This window comes from Plectropomus leopardus, chromosome 4, assembly GCF_026936395.1.
Source record: "Plectropomus leopardus strain MGB_pleo_1.0 chromosome 4, ASM2693639v1, whole genome shotgun sequence".
Classification (NCBI taxonomy): Eukaryota; Metazoa; Chordata; class Actinopteri; order Perciformes; family Serranidae; genus Plectropomus; species Plectropomus leopardus.
This window is the reverse complement of record NC_142179.1, coordinates 37,230,566-37,251,475: the sequence shown is the minus strand read 5'-3', so window position 1 is coordinate 37,251,475 and position 20,910 is coordinate 37,230,566. Positions and strand designations below refer to the sequence as shown.

The following is a 20,910-nucleotide window of genomic DNA, read 5'->3' as shown; positions in this document are numbered from 1 at the left end:
GTAAAATCTGAGTGTGCAAAATAAGAAAAAAGTTCAACTTAGGGTTGATGTTATGTACATGCTTTATCAATACTTTATCAATAAAAAAAGGTTTGTGATATCATCACAGATCAGCATTTTGACTGATTCCGGTATTTTATTTTAATGCCAATATCTGTCCATATCCCTGACGTGTCGATATTGTTGTGCATCCCTAATCACATCCCTGTTCATGGTGGTGAATCACACTGTTGAGACATAAGAAAAAATATTAACCCAACGTCATGTTAAAAGCACAGGAACTTCAGGTTATGGTAAATCTCTTTGGCTATCATCTGACAACAATAACGCATCTGGAGGTGAGCGCCAATATTTCTGACTGATCTGGTGGAGCCAAATTCAAGCTCAGACTTTCTCCTCCATACTGTGGTCATTTCAGAACATTTCTAGAAACAGATATCTGCATATGATTGCAGTAGGGGCCGACAGATTATGGCTTTATAACAAAAAAGTTGCAGGGAACTTGCTGTATGTGATCTTGAGCGTTGCAGTTTTGATTAAACATTTGCTAAAGGAATTTAAACAAAGTACTGTGTCGCAGTTTGTTAAGTTCCAAATTCTAAATATTGACAGAAAGATTTTCATTTTTACTGTAAATGCATATTGGTTCCAAATCAGTAATGGGTCTCATTAACAACTAATTTTCAGTATCGGTATCAGCTCTGAAAAACAAACACTGGTCGACCCCAGAAGATAAATCTTTAAAAACTAATATAAAGTGATATCATCATCAGATGATGGCTAATGGGTTTTGAGATTGCATTTTGTACAGTTCCTTCCACCTCTCCACGTGAACTATTTGCCTGCTGCTCAAACATGATTGGTCAACACTACTATAACCAAAAACAGAAACTAGAATGCCATCGATACCAAAGTCTTGTCCTCTTGCCTAAAAATTCTGCATACATCTGCAAAATCTGTTTAAAGAGATACGTACATGTTTAAAGGTTCTGAAGTGTGTATGTTTGTGTGTGAGTACCATTCTGGAGTGTCTTCATGTCCTCCTCTCTCAGTGCTAGCTTCTCTGTGACTGTGGATAGGTCCTGCTGTGAGCTCTGTAGAGATGTGCTCAGCTCTCCAACCTGACAACAAGCAAAAACCAAACACTTTTCATCACACTGTACATGCTTTCACACTCACACACACACAATGACAACCATTATTGAATTTCATTCACATCATCTTAATATCAGTTTGTGATCAAATAAAGGTAAAGTCGATTGAATAACACTTCTTCTGTTCCTCAACAGAAATACCAGTGTTTGCGACTGCTCTGTAGGGAGAAGGCTACATCATTTAAGGGGACCACATCTTATACCGCTTCCGGGTTTTTCCAACATGGCAAACCCCATTAATATACAAGTGAACACACCGCTGCGAGTCTGCCTTTCTGTCAGCTTGCGTGTGTATGTTTATGTGTGTGTGTGTGTGTGTGTGTGTGTGTTGGGGGTTGTGGTGGGGGGGTGTTTTGTTGGTGTGTCCGTGCAACATCACAGGCAGGCCGGGGAACAGGCAAACAGTAGACAGCAGCAGGAACAGAGGTCTCTGAAAACTTTTCAGTGGTTTCTTATCTTCATGTACCTCGTATTTATGCAATCTCTCTTTCAAACTCTGTGTGGACTAATTTGGATCGATGTTTGAGTGCAGCTTGGGAGGAGATAGACAGTAATTAGAGACAGCACATCATTGCATCTTACCAGTTAAGGAGCTGATATTAGCAGGTTCACCTTGGTGTTGTGTTCTCACCAAGAACATCGGAGCGGGAGGCAATAAAACCTCATGACTGCTGTATAGTCATTTGACCCTGGTGTGAATGCTGATCATTTCCATTCTCATTGCATTAAAAAGGTATTAGCAGGTGTTAGCTGTTGTTTTGTGCTGTGGAAATGAGGCTTTAGCTGTTGCACTTCTATTACTGTGAATACTGTGTGATGTGTCTTTGCCCACAGACCAGTGTTTGCAGATCCTCCTTCTGTCGTCTGGTTTCTTCTAGAGCTTTGGCAATTTCCGTGCTCACTGTGTGCCGACTGCTCAACTCTGCCTGAGGGAACACACCAGGAAAAGAGAACTACTAATACAATTTGCTTTCCTTCATGAAAATGGCCTCCTTTGAGTCTGTAGACCTCTACATTTCAACAGCTTTTGGCTTTGTAATATGTTGCTGTAAAGCAGTGAGGCTGTATCACATTATGTGAAGACTACAACTGGATAAAATGTTTGTTTAGTGTCTGAGCAACAGACTTTTTTATCTCTCCATACATTTACAAACTTTGATCTGATGAACTTTTCCATTACATGTCCCATATAAAGCCTGAGTATCAGTCATGAATCTAAACTCTGTGTGTTGTAGTTGATCTTACTCTGCACTGTTCCAGCTCCTCTGTCTGCTGGCTCAAAGTGGAGTTTACCTCCACCCTCTGCCTTTCAAGGTCAGCCTAGCACACAACAGAAAAGGTAAAGTGTCAGTCATCATATAGCAAACGCCGTTCTCTCTTCTCTGCATACATACATTTAGAAAAATGATGAATTTGTAAACCCACGTCTCTCCGAGCCTGTTTAGACCTGGTATTAGTATGCATTTCTGTGATCTGAATGCAAGTGGACAGTCAAGACACATCGCCCATAACATCTGTGTCTATCATACATCTTCAGATGAGCACATATTCAGATTTTTATTTTATTACTGTCCCACAGTTACTTTTGCTAGCCGCTCTGTAGCATGATTGGTACTCATATTTTGCTTTGTCGGCACAGTTGGAGAGCTCACTGTGAGCAGAATTCAACACATCTCCTTCTGTAAAACAAAAGAATGGATGGTTATGTAACACTTCATCCAACTCAGCATAAGAAGTCTTGCACTGATGATGCAGTTTTTGTCAGAGATGCATCAAGACAGCGTTAGCATTTATACTACAAATATATGTGGTCAAATGCGTCGCAAGCCACCTCGGCAAGTGGATTGAGTGATCAAAAATGTGTCTTGATGGTTGTTCACACCTGTATTTAGTGCTATCCAGTTGTGATCAGATCACCCGAGAGGCATGTTGAAGCCAGATCTAAAACAGTGTCAGTGGAACAGCATCACTGCTGCTGTACACTTTTTTAGATCACAAATAAATCTTTGAAAATGTAAGAATTAGCAGTGAGAGGCAGAACATACCACGGTGTCCTGCAGGGTCTGTCTTTCTGTCTGTAAAGAGCTGATACTTTCCTCCAGGCGGCCGGCCTTCTCCTGACTCTGCTGCTCTACCAAACACACCTGCTGCTCCAGAAAGGCCTTCTGTGCACTCCACTCTCCTTGCTGAACAAAACACACAAACAAACGCATGGTTTAACATGTGCATATAAAAACCAACTTTAACTAGATTACAAACAGATTGAAGTCAAATACTGTCCCTTAAAAAGGACTTTAAAGTACATGAACAATTTCAGTTTTTTCAGGTTTTTTCAGGGTTTTTTTTCAGTTTTTTAGAAATATATCTTGTTGTATTTGTATATATGAATATATATATTACAAATGGGTACAGGTTGCAGATCTATAGCTTATTATATTTCTTAATAGGCAGTATATTATGACTGCACACTCGCAGCTGATTTTAAATTTATTTAATACAATCGACAACACTTAAAGTGAATATGGTCAATTTCAAAATATTGATGTATAGAGAAGCAAAATTAAGATATTGTGGAAATTGCAACCAGGAGTTACAATTTTCAACATTTTACTACCTGAATCTGAATTAAAACTCATTATAACCGATACAAACTGTGTTTACTGACAACAGAACACTATTATGATGTAAATAAAAACAAAACAAACAAAAACCTTATTTGCAGGTCTAAAAACACATGACACATTCTTGATATTACCACCAGATGGCCCCAAAGTGAAGGTTTTTTTAAAATCTCACACTGCAGTTGCAATAGTTTGACTTTTGTTTGACCATTTGTTGAGGAGTGATGTGGAGCAGGAGCAGCAATTTTTGCTTTCATATAATTTTTAATTCAAAACATTTACTTGCGTGAATTTGTAATTGAAACTAAGCATTTATATTTAATATGCATTTACTGATTAACTATTTTTGATCACTGTCCAATAATTGATAGAGTGCTTAAAGTTTGCCTCATAACTTCCTCTTGTATTCTATATTTGGTGAGTGGAGCTCTGCTTTACTTTCGTGGGCCTGTCTTCTCAGTTTGCTGAGAATTATACCTAACAAAGGCTGAGAGTTTCATGCGATTAGAAGTTTAGAGGTACAATGATAAATCGTCGTGGTTAGCACTGCTGCCTCACAGCAAGAGGATCCCTGGTTCGAACCCGGGTTGGAACAGGGTTCGGTCCGTGGGCGGGGGCCCTTCTGTGCGGAGTGTGCATGTTCTCCCCGTGTCTGCGTGGCTTCTCTTCGGGGTCTCCGGCTTCCTCCCACAGTCCAAAGACATGCAGCTCAGGTTGATTGGTGACTCTAAATTGACCTTAGGTGTGACTGTGAGTGTGTATGGTTGTCTGTCTATATGTGTCGGCCCTGCGATAGTCTTGCAACCTGTCCAGGGTGTACCCCGCCTTCCGTCCGATGACAGCTGGGATTGGCTCCAGCCCCCTGCGACCCTTGCGAGGACAAGCGGTTACGGAGGATGGCTGAATGAATGAATGAATGATAAATCGGTCTCCTCCATCAGCCAACTTTGGGAAATATCAAGCCCATTTCTTTAGTAAAGAGACTCATTTTGTGTCATTGACTGTTGTGGTACTCACCAGTTTTTCCATGTGCTGCTGTTTGTCTGTGTATTGCTGCTCTGCACTCGTCAGTCTCTCAGTGCTCTCTAGGACTTGCTGCTCTAAATTAGCTATCTGAAACAGAAAGAGGTACAATAAGTGATTGTGACCAGGTTGCCTGTGGCTCCGGAGGTAGAGCGGTCGTCTACCAATAAGAAGGTCAGTGGTCACTGGCCATTCAGCAGACATCCATGTATTTCCCATTAATCTGAAGACCCACACATATAAGTATCTTATACATATTATAAGTAAGTCTGGCCACCTGTCAGTTGCCTAATGTTTCTCTTTTGTCAGCTGTCATCAGACAGTCTTTACTGGATGCTTTCTTGTCCCCATAACCATGTGATTTTGTAAATGAAAAATGCTTCAAAAGGAACCTCAAGGTGCTTTGGGTAATTTAATAACTTGGTTATCTGTGGTTCTTGCAGTACTGTGTCTGTTTGCTTACTTGCGTGTCTGTTCTCTCTCTGTAGGCTCTGGAGGAGTCGTCTTTATGTCGGAGCAGGGTCTGAAGCTCAGTAATGCTGCAGCTCATTCTGGATACCTAGACCAGACAGAAAACACACAGCTGGAGGGCCATTCTTTCACAATGATTTATCACCTTGCGAAGACAGCATGTTCTAAGTATGAAAGTTGGAAAAGCCATATATTGTGTCCTGCAGAAGATTGTCAAAGTCAACATTTCATTGGGACTGAAGCCGAATTTAAGCCCAGATTGAAAATTACTAAAGTCATGTTTGTGGAAACAGGAATAAATAAAGGTGCACTCTTTTTAAGCTACAATAGTGCAAACTGTTGGGTGACCTATATCTGTGACTTTAGCCCAATGAGGAGATATTACAGCAGTTAGCAATCTAAGTAATCCACAAAAAAAATGTATCTGTTATCATGGGCTTGCATATCTGATGGATTCAGGGGCTTTAGCATGGGTCTGGCCCCAGTGAAGAGGTGCAGTGGTTTTACCTGTGTTTCCAAGGAGCTGACAGTATCAGCATGGTTAGTCCGAACATGCAGCAGCTCTGCTCTGCTCTCATCCAGACTCTGCTCCAGGCTGGACTTCTGAAAAGGCAACAACAGGACTGATAAGCAGGCGGTTTGGATCCTACATATCATTCCCTAATACATTAAAGATGAGCATAACATTATATCTATTAGTTTTAATGCACAACAAGTTCTAAAAATCCATCAGATGAAAAGAGTTCTGGAAGCTTCTAGAAAGAGACTAATAATTCTTTTGATGAAAAGACCAAAAACAGACAAGTGAATGTATGATGTGAATATTTTCAGGTGACTGTGTGACTGTGTGTAAACATAGCCGCCAATAATTTCTGTTACCATAAGCTAACCAAACATAATATACATAATGCTCTTTTTTCATCATTACATAAACCTACCTGTAATTTATGGTCAAGAATACAAATGGGCTTTGACTTAATCCTGCATCTAATCCATTTTATTTTAATGAATGATAATTGATGCTTTAATATTACACACACTCGTATCACTGCGCACAAAATGCACTTTTCAAAATCAAGCTTAAAAAATATTATACATTAATATTATTCTCTATTTTTACAGATTTGATTTTTCAACCTTCGTTACTCTTTATCATAAATATAAAATATCCATAAATTTAAAAATGTTGATGAATTATTTTCAATATGCTACATACAAAGTAGATTTTTTTTGCTGCTGACAGTCTGAGACTGTCAGTCTTATTTTTATACTGCTACACTGTCAGGGGTGGGGTTATGCTGAGTATAGCTCCAGTGTGTCATCGAGCGATGGTTTTAGGCCCGCCCAAAAAATCTTAAAACAGGACAATGGTGAAAAAACAAACTCCAAATTCAGTACTATATAGTAAGAGGTCTTTGTAACAGGTGTTCAACAATCAGTTTCCAACATTTATAATGTGTTTTGAAACACACTCTGTTTTGAAACAGAGTGGAGGGAATCTCCACGAGTCTGCCACATAAAATGTGAAGCTTAAACTAGGCCCTGCTCTCAGTGTTCTTCACCTCCTGGAGAAGCTCCTGTAGATGCTCGTCCTGGCTCAGGTTTCCCTGTAGCCGTCTCTCCAGAGACGTCACTTTCTTCTGAAGCTCCACTAACAAGCGCTCCTTGTCCTCCTCAGTTACAGCAGCCTGATGGTGTCAAGGGAAGACATAAAACAGGCCTTCAACAACTTCTTCTTAACTCAGTTTTAAAACCTGGACTGTAAATATTGTTATTCCAAAAGCCTAATTAGATATTTGAAACTAACTGAAAAACCTGTCATATTCAGTTATGCCCTTCTATTTCCTGTCAGCTCCAGTAAAGAGAGGAAATGTCCCTGAATTTCCCTGCCTTAAAAACATTTTCAGTCTGAATTATTTGATGCTTGAGGAGTTCCTCAAAAACCTGATATGATGATGATTGCTTACTGTCAACTGCACATGTTCGATACTGTAATATGACGGCTATTTTGTACTGGGGCTGTCAATTTTATATCAAAAAAATTCTAACCGAGTCTACAGTCACACCACACTGTTTGACTTCGTTTATTTTAGGTATTTTCAGTCAAAATAGTTCTGGGTACTCTTTGAGACGAAGAGCCCACTGTGTGATTTCCTGAGAGCTACATACCATCAAGGACTTTTTTCTGATAGCACTCTCACCGCAAATATGATGTACTGTAAGCCTGCCAGCGGTTGGTATAGCAACATCACCTGTATTTTTACAGTAGCATATACTGTATGCTTAGTGAAGTTTTGACTTCACTGTCAGTCTGTGTGTCCTTGTTTTCTTCCAGACAGATGAAGACATTGAAACTGTGGTAGCAGGTGTCATAGAGTCAATACAATTATCAAAACACCATTTTCAATCAGTGTGACTGCAACATGCATGCAGCCTGTTGTAATTACTCCTGCTCTTTTCTTATTTTCCAGTACCCCCACTTCTCTGGCCCTCACATGCTGCTAATGCATGCAGTGTGTTCCAGATGTAACCACAACACCAGGCATGTTAAAACCAGCATGTGACAATATAGTTTGAATTCTACAACACGGATGGCAAAATAATGTATAAAGGTAAAGCTAAGTGGAACAATGTCAATCTACCACAATGGTACGTCTTCTTTTAGTCCTCATCTATTTAAACCTTACTTCTCTCAAAGTGACAGCCAAACTTGTGCTGTTCCCTGACTCTCTCAAACACAAGTCATTCACAATGTGATGGTTAATCCTCAGTTATTCTGACCTTTTGTTGTTGCAGTTTTAGGGCGTCATGTTCAACCTGTAATTCCTGCAGGGATGTCTCTAAGGTCGACACCATCCTCTGCGACTGAAAAACAAACATTTCACAAACTCATTCACAGATAGAGCTGCCTTGAAAAAATCAAGGTCAGTCACATCAGTAAAGAAGTAGTCATGTGTAGCGTGTGCAGCTTGTGATCAGGACCGACCTTCTGGAAGTCTTCAGAGACCTGCTGGATGACTGACTGCAGCTCCTTGCATCGTCCATCCAGCTCACTGACCTTCTTGTCTGCCTCCTCTCTGAGCAGCAGCAGCTCCTCTCTACAACAAAAAGAGAGTTGAGTTCAACATCAAATGTAAACCAATACGTTATAGAGAATGTTATACACCTGAGAAAACGCTTTTTATTTCTAATAGATTTTCTGATCGTCAAGTAAAGCTTAGCTGTCTGGCTATACATCTAATTCTTTGTCTGATTGCTTGACCAAAACACCAAACTAAATATTTTGAGAAGAGCATTTAGATCCCATACTGCTGCCTGTTGCATTTCCTCTCACCGTTCTATTTCCAGCTCAGAGTTGAGTCTGCAGCTCTCCTCATGCTGCTGTTTCAGAGTCTGGAATCTTCCTCGAGCCTCGGACAGCCCTCGCTTTGCCAACTGAACTTCAGCCTCCTTTTGCTTGAGCTCCTGATCCTGCTGGTTCAGCTGCTCCTCCTTCTTCAGCAACTGATGGACATAAATGTGAAACAAATTATAATAAACAAACACTCGATGCACTAAAGAAAGGGTTGCTATGAAACCATGTGAAATTCAATCACACCTCAACAAACTAAGTGCTTTTTAAACACTGACTCTCCATCCTGCACTGAGGCTCACAGAGTACATTGATTTAAAAAGTTAAGTTCTTCAAAAGACAGAAAATCTTGTCCTTCTCCGATTTTTGATGTAATCGCTAAATGAAAATAAGATGGCGGCAGACATTACTGTTTGGAAGTAATGCTGCAAATCCACCATCCCACCACACATGTACGCACCATGTGTTTAACTTTAGCGAGTTCCTGCTGCTGAAAGCCCTCCAGTTCATCCAGGTCATCCCTTTTCTGGAAGAGTGCTAAGCTTTGCTCCATCATCTCCTCAAGTCGAGCTGACAAGGAAGCCCTCTCCTAAACACACACAACGGTTATACCAGCGGACACGTGTATGAGCAGGTTTCAACAAACCAAATTCAAGTGTGCTTTCACACCTGCAGTTTGTTTGGTCCAGCCACAGACTGTAAAATAAAAATGGATGACATGACAGCCACCAAAAAGTGAGGCCAAAATATCTGGATCGCCCCCTATTGGCTGTCTGGAGCATAGGTCATATACTCCGGCACCTCCATGAAGTCAACGGGACATGGGCCAAACTAAAAACTCAAACACATTTTTCCAAAGATGGTTTCTGTCATTAAAGGTAGGTCTGACGTTCAGATTTGACATCATGAGCGACCGTTGTGTGCCAGTTGCTGTGCTTGCAATTAATAGTGCTGCTCGCAATCAGTGGGACGTATGGGTGAGAACTCCATGACTGCACATATTGCTACTGAGACGACTCTGGCTCCAAATTATGTTACCAGCACTTGATTGCAGCAGCTGTATCTGTGATATTTTGGCTTTCCCTTTAGCTTTGGTCACTCATTTCACATTCTTTAAATAGATGGAGTAGAAGACAAGCTCACTCTCCTGGTTTAACTTCTTTCCACTTTATATCATGTGATGATGCTCGTAAATTCATCATATGTAGTGCACAGCACGCACCACCGGAGTTTATTCTGCTGTCTCTACTGGTGGAAAAGGCAGCTGAGGTGAAAAACACCTCCGACAAACCACCTAGTGTTAGAGATAGAAGTTACAGGACTGTAAACAGCTAGTGCCCAGCAGGCAGAGAGAGAGTATGGGGAATCACGGTACATTTTTTACATCTAACTTGGTAAATTAAAGATTTATTTGGACCAAACCAGAGCTGGTAATTGTTGGAACAGTGGACATACTAACTAGATTACTAATAAGAGTAACCAAGATGGTTTGGGTGAGCTTTAATTTGTTTCTGTTGAGTTTAAAGGAAGTTTTTTGATGAATTAACAGGGCAATCAAGCCTCATCAGTCTTCTGTGACAAAGAGAAAGTTGAATTCAAAAGGTGTAGTTGTATTTTTCTGTCTAATAAGGAAAAGGGTGCATTACCTTTCTTAAAAGTTTGTGGGTTTCATTTTGTGTATTTACTAGTCTGAAAAGTTGAAAGTAAGTGGCGGGTTGTTGGGGTTGCACACATATATCGTCATATACCGTATACCCCAGTGAATTTTCATGAAGGTATGAAATATTGTATCCCACCAAGCCTAGTCTTAATCCAGTTATTTAGTCAAGCAAGGAGAAGTTAACGGGCAAATGTACTGACTGCAAGTTAAACTGAATTATATTAAACAGGTGTGAAAGCACAGTATTTGAATATTGCACTATTTCTGAAATACTCAAGCTATTTATTTAGTTTTCACATTTAAAGATTTTATATATGATCATACTTAGTGTATTATTTGAAAGTCAACAAGGACAGATTAAAAGACTTACCTTTTCCACATCACTTATCTTCTCCATCCATTCCTGCAGGTAAAAGACAGTAAAATATAAGTCCCCAAGCCACAAATCAGGACTGTGCGGCAAGTGAGACAGAATGGCCTTTACCTGATCCTTCTTTTCCAGTGCTAGAGCCATCCCCTCTGCCATTTTGGCTCTGCTGGCCTGGTGAGCATCATTCTGCTCTTGGAGTTTCTTTATAGATGCTGGGCAGTGAAAGTGAGATAGAGAAACAGAAAGGGAAAGATGGAAACCAGAGAGGTTTGTATGCAACCAAAGAGAACAGAAATCCTAAATAGCACAGACAGTGGCACTGTTAGTAGCTGTGAAAAGTTAGAGTTAGATTAAGAAGTGTGTTCATCCCAAAAGCAAAGACAGGCAAAGACAAGCGATGCATGGCAGCTGACGAAAATTCAAACACACTTTATTAAACCTAACACTGCATCTTAGTTGTGTGGGAACTGAGAAAAGAATCCTATATATATAGCCCTATATCTTATTGAAGCTGCACTTCCTATTGCAATTCACAACTCCACACAGAACCAACAACAAACATAAGGTTTTACTATTCTAGGAGTTTTAACTATCTTTTCAGTCAGCTCTGAGAGGGTGCTGGGGAAAGAGCTCCATGGTCCTTCAATTCAAAAGGTTTATGCCTATTTGCTGAGAAAAGCTGACAACTTGGGCTGATGGTGGCACTAGGAACTTGTGGAGTACCCAACATGAAAATAAAAGAACATGAATGTGCTCTGTAAATAACATAGCAACCTCCCGGAAACCCCACATTTCCGATAGATGCAGCTATGTCGCTCTCTTCTGTGCTACCTCTCTGTAGTTTCAATGTGCACTGGAAGAGTTTCAGAAAAAGAGAATCTTCAACCAAATTGTTCTTGAGCAGCCACATTTCAAATGAAATTAAGAGTTAATCTGTCAGCACTGGGTTTTGGAAAAAGTGATGAGACATGACGTAACATGACATGAATTTAATGTTAAATGGTCATCAGTGTCACACTTCAGAGATGTGTGCTGGCAAAAATAAACCTAAATTGCATAGTCAGTGAATCAGATAAAAGACCTGAGAGTGAGAGGCTCGGCTCACTCACTTAGACGATTGCTATCTGATCTTCCCCAGAGGCCATGACAGCTGCAACATGGCAGAACTGCATCCAGTGGACATCAGGGGTTAAATTGTGTGTTTCTTGTGCAGAAATCCAAATTTCAGCCTAGGGCTGGGCGATATGGCTTTAAAGTAATATCACAATATTTTAGAGCTATATTGCGATACATGATATATATCTCCATATTTTGAAATCTCCTCTAAAATACTGTAAACTATTAAAATACAAATTTATAAAATGAACTACAGTTGCAAATTAAGTGACTACTACCACAAAATAAACTACTGCTATAATGGTAAACAAAGCATAAAGTTAAATAAAACACTGATATAATGGTATATAAAGCATAAAGTTAAATAAAGTACTGTTATAATGTTAGATAAAGTTAAGCATAAAGTTAAATAAAATACTGCTATAATGTTAAATAAAGTATAAAGTTAAATGAAGTACTGTTACAGTAAAGTAAAATGAAGTATTATTGTAATTATATAAATCAAAGCAGAACCCATAGTGCTTCTATTTTGAAGGACCTGGCTCCTCTTGGGCTGTGTTGATGGTTTTGCTGTGGGTTTGAAGTTTCTGGTCAGCAGTAGGATGTTAGCATTAGCAGAAAGTTACACTGCAACTGTGGTATAAGGATTCATCCACTGCGAGCTGGAAACAAACTAACAGCTCTCCGGTTCAGAGATTGCAAAGATTTCCAAGTCACACTGGTGCTCTGTGGTCACAAAATGTAACTAAACAGTCGCGATCGAAGCTCTGCAGATAGGAAAAAACAAAGCCTCACCTGCTCACACTATCCCCACTACTACTCATTAAGTTAGACTGTCCTTTTTCTTGGTGCCGTGCATTGTAGGCGTCCCCTCGGCCATGCAGACAGACGCAGAGCGTTATCAGAGCATAAAATGAAACGATCAACGTTTTCTTTTTATCAGACAATATATTTTGTCATATCGCACAGCCCTATTTCAGCCAAGTGGAAAGGTCACCAAAATTATTAGTAATCATCCTCAGGACAACAAATATCGACAATGTTGGACATGTACTTCAACTGATGTCACAAAAAGAATCAAAAGTAGATGGACAAATCCATCAACAGGCAAATATACCAGTTTCTCCACTGGCAAGCAGCCAGACAGAATTCAGCACAGCCCCCAGACGTGGTAATAATTGAATAATGGGTGTGGCTGCAATCATCATCCTAATGCTATTAACCACAGCTAGTAAAGCTAGTGAGCAACACTTCCATCATGCAGTCTGTGTTTCTTATAATCATAAATCCAACTAAAAGCGACAGGGTCAAATCACCTCTTCAGGAGCTGTTTTCATGCATGGTAGGAAATCTCAGAAACCATTAACCAAAGTAGTTGTGTGAGGTAAATTCAGAGAAAGTGGGTACACTGACATCTTGACAGACAACACATACACTTATCTAAAATAAATAACTTGGTTTAAAGGAAAAGGCATTCAGCGCTTCCAAAGCAAAGGTCTAAAGCCAATGATAATAGCTGCAGGGAAAAAAAATCGTCATGGAAGGAAGTGATGGTATGCTAGGTGATGGTCATTACTGCGGACAGACAGATGAGACAAAGGAAGCTCATTGGGAGGAGAGTAGAGGTACGTACAATCCTGATGCTTTTCTAATGCAATTTCAAGCTTCTCCTTCGTCTTCTGCATAATTCGTAGCTGCTCAGCGTAGTCTAGTGTTGGGAAGTAGGATGATGGGATGGGGTACCAACAGCACATACACGCGCGCGCACACACACACAGCCGCACACACAAAACACAAACAAAGAAGAGGAACAGGCAGATGACGGTAAAGAGAGAGGCAGGAGAGAGAGTGAACAAAAGGAGAGGGAGAAAGCAAAAAGGGAAAACATGATTGAGAAATAATGGAAGGTAAAACTATTAATGATTTTCTTATCTGAGAAAACCATACTGGTTAAAAGGCTACATGAGAATGTGTGACCCTTAACGTTATCCAAAGGGTGCAATGTCACTTCAGAATGAGCTATTAATAGAGGCGAAAATGCCTAAAACTTCACTATTGTGTCTCATTGAATATACACCAAGCAAACATTAAAACTGTAATACATGATCATATTGATTCGCAGACATTAAAATCATCAGTATAAACAAGATAATTGCCAGCATGGCTAGCACCCTCTGTGCTGCATGGGTCACGTTTACAGAGAGATACGCTTTTAGATGAAAAACAGGGAGAGGGCTGTTTTTCCACACCAAGCAGGTTTTATTCCAAACTTTGTGGCACATTTAAATGGTTGAGGAAGTGACACTTTTAAAATTCATCTGGCATTGACATGTTGATGTTTAATAAGCGTGGCATCATTTCTGATAAACTGCCACCACCTTCCTGCCAAATGGAAACATTCAAGATTAGAATCTGGATCTCTGGCCAAAAGACACTATGTTAAATGAACTGAACTTTACTCAGCTGAAAGTGACGCAGTCATGCTCATTAAGTGTTTATAGATGTGCTATGCCAAGATTAAGGCACTCATAACTGACTATTTAATAACAGAGGTTGGATTTTCAACTGTAATTTGTATTGCACCACAAGACTGACAAGAGCATTAACATATTCCAGGTTTTCAAACTGGCTCCTGGCAGGATCTAGTCATATTCTTTAGGCAAAGACAGTTTGTTTGAGCTGCTGGTGCAGGTCTAATAGATATGAAGCATTCAAGTTTCACTGCCAAGACCAGTGTTTTATCCAGAGGTGGCAACACTTTTTCAATGAAAGTAGGTAGCACTAGCTCCAAAAGTTGCTAAAATTCTCTAGATGATGTTCATATGCTAATTTCCTTATTGTTAACAACATCATCATTAATGGAAGCATTAAATTTGGCAAAACAGAAAATCCTTAACAAAACATTTTAATGGCATGAGAGCTATTGCAGTTTACTACAGTGCAACACTTTACCGCACTTCCAATCCACAGAACAAGAGCTTCACCATAACTACAGAAACTCACTACAACCGAGCTCCCACAGCCAGTGGAGTCTCCTCTCCTCGTGCCTGTCACACACTGACTGCACAGCACGAGAGGAGGGACGCGTGGAGCCCCCACACTGATGGTGAAGCAGCTGTGGACTGCAATAACTCTCAGTAGCATGCATAGTAACACAAAAACAAATATACTGTATTTCTCTCTTTTTGTTGATGATCTGAATATGTTTCTAATTTTGTCGTTGGTTGCATTTTTATACGTAAAGTTGCTAAGAAGGCCTGAAACGTCGCCAAATACAGACAAAGTCGCCAAGTTGGCGTTGTTTTTTGATGTTGTATTTTACTGTAGGGCTGTAAACTTCTGGCCGGCTGGTCAATTGGTTGGTTGTTATGCTCTTGACCAACAAATGAGAATTTGGTCGGACAATCGCTGATGTTACTTTAATGAGACCCTGTGTCCACCAAAGCGTGTCTTTTCCTAGCTGAAACATGACAACTTTTGCTGTGCAGGACTTGTATTTGTCCTGTCAGTCTTTGCGGTATATGTCCCGCCCCTTCTCCACTGTGATTGGAAGGCTGTTGACAGTGACAAGCGCAGCATTTTATACGAAGTTAAACAATTTTCAAGTCTCATTTTTAATAGAAAAAATGGATAAATAATCACAGAAGACAATGTGTGTCCGATTAATCACTATGGTTTTATTATGCGAAGTCTCCAAAAACACATTGCAGTTCAAGGCTGGATTACAAAGCCTCTGAGAGGGAAACAATCACACCAGAGCTCTTGTTGGTCTCTCTCTCATGCTGTGTTAGAGATATATTTAACATTACTAACGCTACTAACGCTACCAACGTTATGTTGAATATGACATTGTCAACCACAGAGTTATCTTCCACGGTGTCCAGTATGTCCAATTTTTCTCATTCAGTCCTATTCAATGATTAGTGGTGAGATGGACTCACGCGCAGCTCAGCTGGAAAAGCTCATGTGACAGAACACAGTTAATTTTCAGATAATATCAGGCTGGAGTTCGCATTTATTTTTTCTCTTGAGGCATTCCACTTGCCTGACCACAGTTACCTTGGCCTGGGCAAGTGTTGATGTCAAGCCCTGTGGAAAAAAACGCTTTGGTGGATACACAATGCCACCACGTAGAGTGCAGTCAGTGACATGTGGTGATTTAGTTGATCAAGAGATAATGTGCAGATTTTTCCCCCAATTACTAATCAGAGGTAGAATTTCAGTCAACCAAGAGTTTCTTCGGTTGATTACAGCTCTAATATTTTGTCAGTTATGTGAGCAATGTTTGTGTCAGGGGGTGCTTCATGTAGTCAGGTGGTCAGTATTCTCATGTCCTGACAGTAATAAACTGATAACTGATGACTTCATTTGCAGGTGAAAATAATACATAGTGAAATATCAATCAACACTGCAATGATTTTTTTTGTGCATCAGCCTCAGTCATTCAGAGCTGGCCAAGTAATCTGAGGTTAGGTCAGCATCACAAAGCTTTGATAGGATCTATTACTTACAGTCCTGTGCTGTACAAGCTGTACATGAGTACTGATCTCTCCTGAGAGCTACAGGCTGAATTTCTCCAGCTGCTTAACCACAGTCTTACATGTCCTACCTGATAGTTTGGCCTCCAGCTTACGGATCTGATCATTCCTCCTGAGAAGCTGTGCGGGGAGGTCGTCCCTGGAGCTGCTGCCATCAGATGCCTATCGAGACAGACAGACAGACACACACACACACAGACACACACAAATATTCAGCTAGAATGTCTCTGTCACAGTGATAAATCATCAAGCTAATATGAAATTTTAGGAATTCCCTGGACATTAAGTCCACATTCACTGTCTTAATTACAATATTTGGTGCAATAATTCAACCACAGCATTCATCTGTGCAATTATTTAAATGTGCAATATTCGTCCAACTCTTGAATGTAGGCTATATTTAACATGAGACACATACTGTATATATTGTATTTATTCTTGTTATTCTTATTTTTACATGCTCAGCACATTATACATACTTTTATTCTTGGAATATTTACATACTAGTGTTAATTGTTTACTATTTCTTTTTTATATTTGTATATACTTATGCTGGTACTTATTTCTACCCGCTAAAATTCTCTATGGGTGACATCAGTGCAACTGTTACAAAATACAATTTCCCCATAGGGATCAATAAAGTATTTCTGATTCTGATGTCAAGTCAGAAACCTGATGTTTGACTTCACAAAAAGTCAATTCATTATTAAACTACATTACTGTTTCACTACAAATACATCTGCATTATATGTCATTGCTATTTGGCTAGTTAGCACAGGAATAATAAAAAATTTGGAACAGTCATTGCCATGCAAACAAGTTGGCTAAACTGCAGCACACACACTTCTAATTATTTAATGTACCAGAAACACAGTGTCACATGCTAGCTGGCAGTATTGCTACTGTGTGACTTCACTAAATTATTGAGCCAAGTGCAACTGAGACAGCACTACAGCCTCAGGAGTCTGGCTTCTCCTGTGAGGAATTGGACTCCCCTTTTAGCGCTAGTGAAAAGAGCTTTGCCACAGATATGGATTTCCTTTACAAAGCCATCATAAAAACATTTCTATTGAAAATGATATAGGGAAAGATTGAAAAAACACCTCTAAATATCACTGTGTGCACCGCAGAACCCACTGAAACAGGTTAAATCAACAGCCACAAGGAAAAGGAAGAAAAACCCCGGAATAAAACACAGATAAAGTCAGCTGTGAGTGTATCCTGCTGTGACACGAGAAATTAATGAACGGGGGTCACGTTAGACTGGCTGGCCTAAAGACTAATCAATACAGTACAATGGCAGTCACACCCAAAAGCTGTGACGTAGAACTGCCCTGACTGGTGGCTAGTTTCTTAAGCCAGCCAGGGCTCCAGTCAGAGCACTGAACTTACAGTATATACCTGGGCTTTTCTGGGACTTCAACAACTAACTCAGAGTGACAAATGACGTGAGAAACGCGACAACAAGAAAGTCCATCCTTGATAATGATTGATTTTCAGTCTATATTCCATTACGGCTGGACTGAAAGTAGTGGAATGCTATCAGTGGGAAAAAATAAAACCTCATACTTTCCCGTTCCCTGACCCGTTCTATGACTTTCAAGACAACCTCTCAAATTTCCTGTCTTTATTATTTTTTACCATGTGTGCTGAAAAAATAATTTATCAAAATAACAACTTTCAGGCTTTTCTGTTGATTTTTAAATAGCTGCTATTAGCTGGTTTTAACAGAAATGATGATGATAATGATGATAAAGATGACATCACATAACTGCAATCCTGGCTTCTCTCCACTGGCTCCCTGTCCGTTTTGAATTGATTTTAAGATTTCATTGATCACTTTGAAAGCTTGTTTGGGTCTGGGCCCAAGCTACATGACAGAAATGTTAACCCCTTATGAGCCAGTCCGCAGCCTCAGATCCTCAGGCGGGGCCCTTCTGGTCATTCCAAAGTTGAGCTTAAATCTAAAGGTGACCTTGGTTTTGCCATCACAGCCCCTCAGCTCTGGAACGAGGACATCAGGCTACAGAATCAGTGACTTCTTTTAAATCACTTCTGAAAACCCATGTTTATAGGCATGCTGTTATGTAAGGTCATCTTTTCATTCTCTTCTTCTTCATTCTCATCTTTTCGTCTCATAATTTTATCTTTTAATTGACCTTTTAACTTGTGTTTTTATTCTGTCTTAATTCTGCTTTTTATTATTATTTTTATTAGTATTCTGTGTATTTTCTCTTACATGTTTCTGCCTCTGTTTAATTCTACCTTAACTCTTGTCAAGACTTTGGTATTATTGACTAACTTCTATTGTTGCATCTACTGTTTTATTGTAAAGTGTGTTTTTAAAGCTGCTATATAAATAAAAGTCATTATTATTACTATCATAATTATTATTAGTAGTAGTAGCATATCATTTTTTATTGTATTTTTAGAATTGCAGTTTAAAATATTTATCTCATCATAAAGCTATTATTCTTCTGTGAACATCACTGAGAGAGATGTGATACTGATGACATCTATACATTTGGCAGTGGTGTTGCACACTGGGCCATGCCACAGAGGAAATTACTAATGCCCCTGGTCCACAGCCATCAGCATCAACAGGAGCCGCCAGAGTGTCTCTGGCATTGAGACACCTGTCCCAAATACCACAGTGCTGCTTCTTCCAGGGGACACACAGAGCACCTACAAACAGGCAGTGCACTCTGTTTTCACACTGAGCATGCTCTGCTTATCTTCCTTCAAAGCAACTCAATGCAAAGCAGATCACTGACTTATAACAGATTAGAAACAGTAAAAACTAACAGCTATTTATTCAACATACTGAAAATATTCCTTGAATTAAGAATGAGCTGTTTTTTTCGTCATAACACGAGGGGATTTGTTATAGAGGCTGCTTCACTGATTCCTTCAATGGCTCAACTGCTGCTGAAGAAGAGGCACATTGCATCTGCTGGCTAAAGCTTCAGCAGTTAATAGAAACTCCTGTTCTGCCTGTGGGAATCCAGTCAGAGCAAAAAAACTCTGCTTACTGTGTTGTTACTGTCAAGTGCAATGCTCTGGAACTGAAGACAGCAGCAATCTCAGCTGAGCAGTGGTTACACTGAGACGGGACATACTTGGCATAGGATGATACAAAAATTTAATGTCACGATTATTCTGGCCAAAATAACTGTGATTTTGCGATACTATCCCAATAATAATCAAAATATGCTCAACAGTTTTAATTGCCACCTAAACATGCCTGACTTTATGACTTCATGGTGACTTTTTTATCATTATACATGTTGAAAAACAAATAGTTTTATGGCATCACAGATAGCAAACATTTATTTTTTAAGTGTACAACTTTTGTAGTGAAAGACTACAAAAAAGTGAAAAATATGCCAATGATTTATCAATATATTCTGCATTTTTTGAGACTGCTGCATTTGTAGCCTGTTTTGGCAGTCTCTTTTATTTTTGGTTGCACAGCAGTCTTTTAAGGTGCAGCTGGACATGATATTCAAGCTTATCCTGATAATTCACCATAATCTACTTATTGTTGTTGATTTTTATCATGATACATGATAAAATCAGATATCCTCCCATCCCAAGGTCATACAAGTTATTTTAGAATGTAAGAACAAAATCTTTAAGACTTGTAAAGGGTCATTACACCATTTTAACACATGATACTTAGTTTACTCTTCATAATGAATACCACCAAGCATCTGGAAAACTACATGTAGTAATGTCAAAGCATTAGACAAGTGACGGTGATGATTTCATTAAGTACTTACAAAGTCATCCCCGGAGTCTGCTCCCACTGAGGTGATGGATTCCTTGCTGATGGTGCGCGGTATACGAACACCACTCCGGGGTGCCGTGGCCGCCTCCTCTGCGATCTTCTTCTTCAACTTGGCAAACATGTCTGTCCTTTATGTGTCTCTTTTTGAGTGCAATGTGCAGTTTCTGGAGAGTAAGTGACTTCACACGATGCATGGAGTTTATGGCTCCTTGTTCTGAGGGCTAAAACTGAGCTACGTCCTTGTGATGTACCACCCAAAACAAGTTAGTGCTGGTAATCCCATTCTGCTACAGCTGGAGAGAGGAAACAGACAGTTAGCAAAATACCAAAAGTGAAAACAGAGGCTAGGAGTCTGCAACATGTCACATTTTTGTAATGAGCCCAACAACAACATCAAAGTCTTTTTGGCATCCATCATTAAAAGGATAGTTCAGATTTTTTAAAGGGGGCTTGTATGAGTTATCTATTCATAGTGAGTGTACTAGTACCTACAGTTAATGTCTGTCAGTGCACTCCCAGTTTGGACAACGGGCAGGAATGCTGAAACAGAAGTTAAGCAACATACTGCTGTGGATGGGGGTCAGCAGCAAAATGTATTTTAGCCACCTAAAAATGTCACACCTGGAACAATCAGTATCAGTTTAAGTATACGTATGTTATACTGAGAGTATTTCACTGCTTTACCTTTCCATCAGACAGCTCATTCCAACAGGAAACTTGTTAACGGCTTCTCAGATTTTGGACCTTGGTAAGATTAGCTGGCGTCATAGGCATCAGCTAATGGGGATCCATTTAAATAAATGTTTTAATAATGT

At 39.7% G+C, this 20,910-nt stretch overlaps 1 protein-coding gene across 4 annotated transcripts in view; it reads right to left on the bottom strand.

Moving 5' to 3' along the window:
* golga1 (golgin A1) overlaps positions 1-20,910 on the bottom strand; it is a 31,803-nt gene that overhangs the window by 9,662 nt on the left and 1,231 nt on the right. The window contains exons 2-18 of one of the 4 annotated variants that reach the window (XM_042488305.2): positions 20,088-20,388; positions 16,377-16,467; positions 13,401-13,475; positions 10,766-10,863; positions 10,652-10,684; positions 9,082-9,210; positions 8,604-8,773; positions 8,256-8,367; positions 8,051-8,134; positions 6,832-6,957; positions 5,777-5,872; positions 5,262-5,357; positions 4,793-4,888; positions 3,200-3,340; positions 2,400-2,474; positions 1,991-2,080; positions 1,019-1,121 (exon numbers count right to left, since the gene is read on the bottom strand). In XM_042488305.2, coding sequence (XP_042344239.2) covers positions 1,019-1,121; positions 1,991-2,080; positions 2,400-2,474; positions 3,200-3,340; positions 4,793-4,888; positions 5,262-5,357; positions 5,777-5,872; positions 6,832-6,957; positions 8,051-8,134; positions 8,256-8,367; positions 8,604-8,773; positions 9,082-9,210; positions 10,652-10,684; positions 10,766-10,863; positions 13,401-13,475; positions 16,377-16,467; positions 20,088-20,216 — 1,744 coding nt within the window. In that variant the 5' untranslated portion in view covers positions 20,217-20,388. Of the gene's footprint in view, positions 1-1,018; positions 1,122-1,990; positions 2,081-2,399; positions 2,475-3,199; positions 3,341-4,792; positions 4,889-5,261; positions 5,358-5,776; positions 5,873-6,831; positions 6,958-8,050; positions 8,135-8,255; positions 8,368-8,603; positions 8,774-9,081; positions 9,211-10,651; positions 10,685-10,765; positions 10,864-12,562; positions 12,963-13,400; positions 13,476-16,376; positions 16,468-20,087; positions 20,389-20,910 lie in introns of those variants that run through there. The other 3 variants (XM_042488306.2, XM_088077227.1, XM_088077228.1) reach the window with 3 other exon arrangements.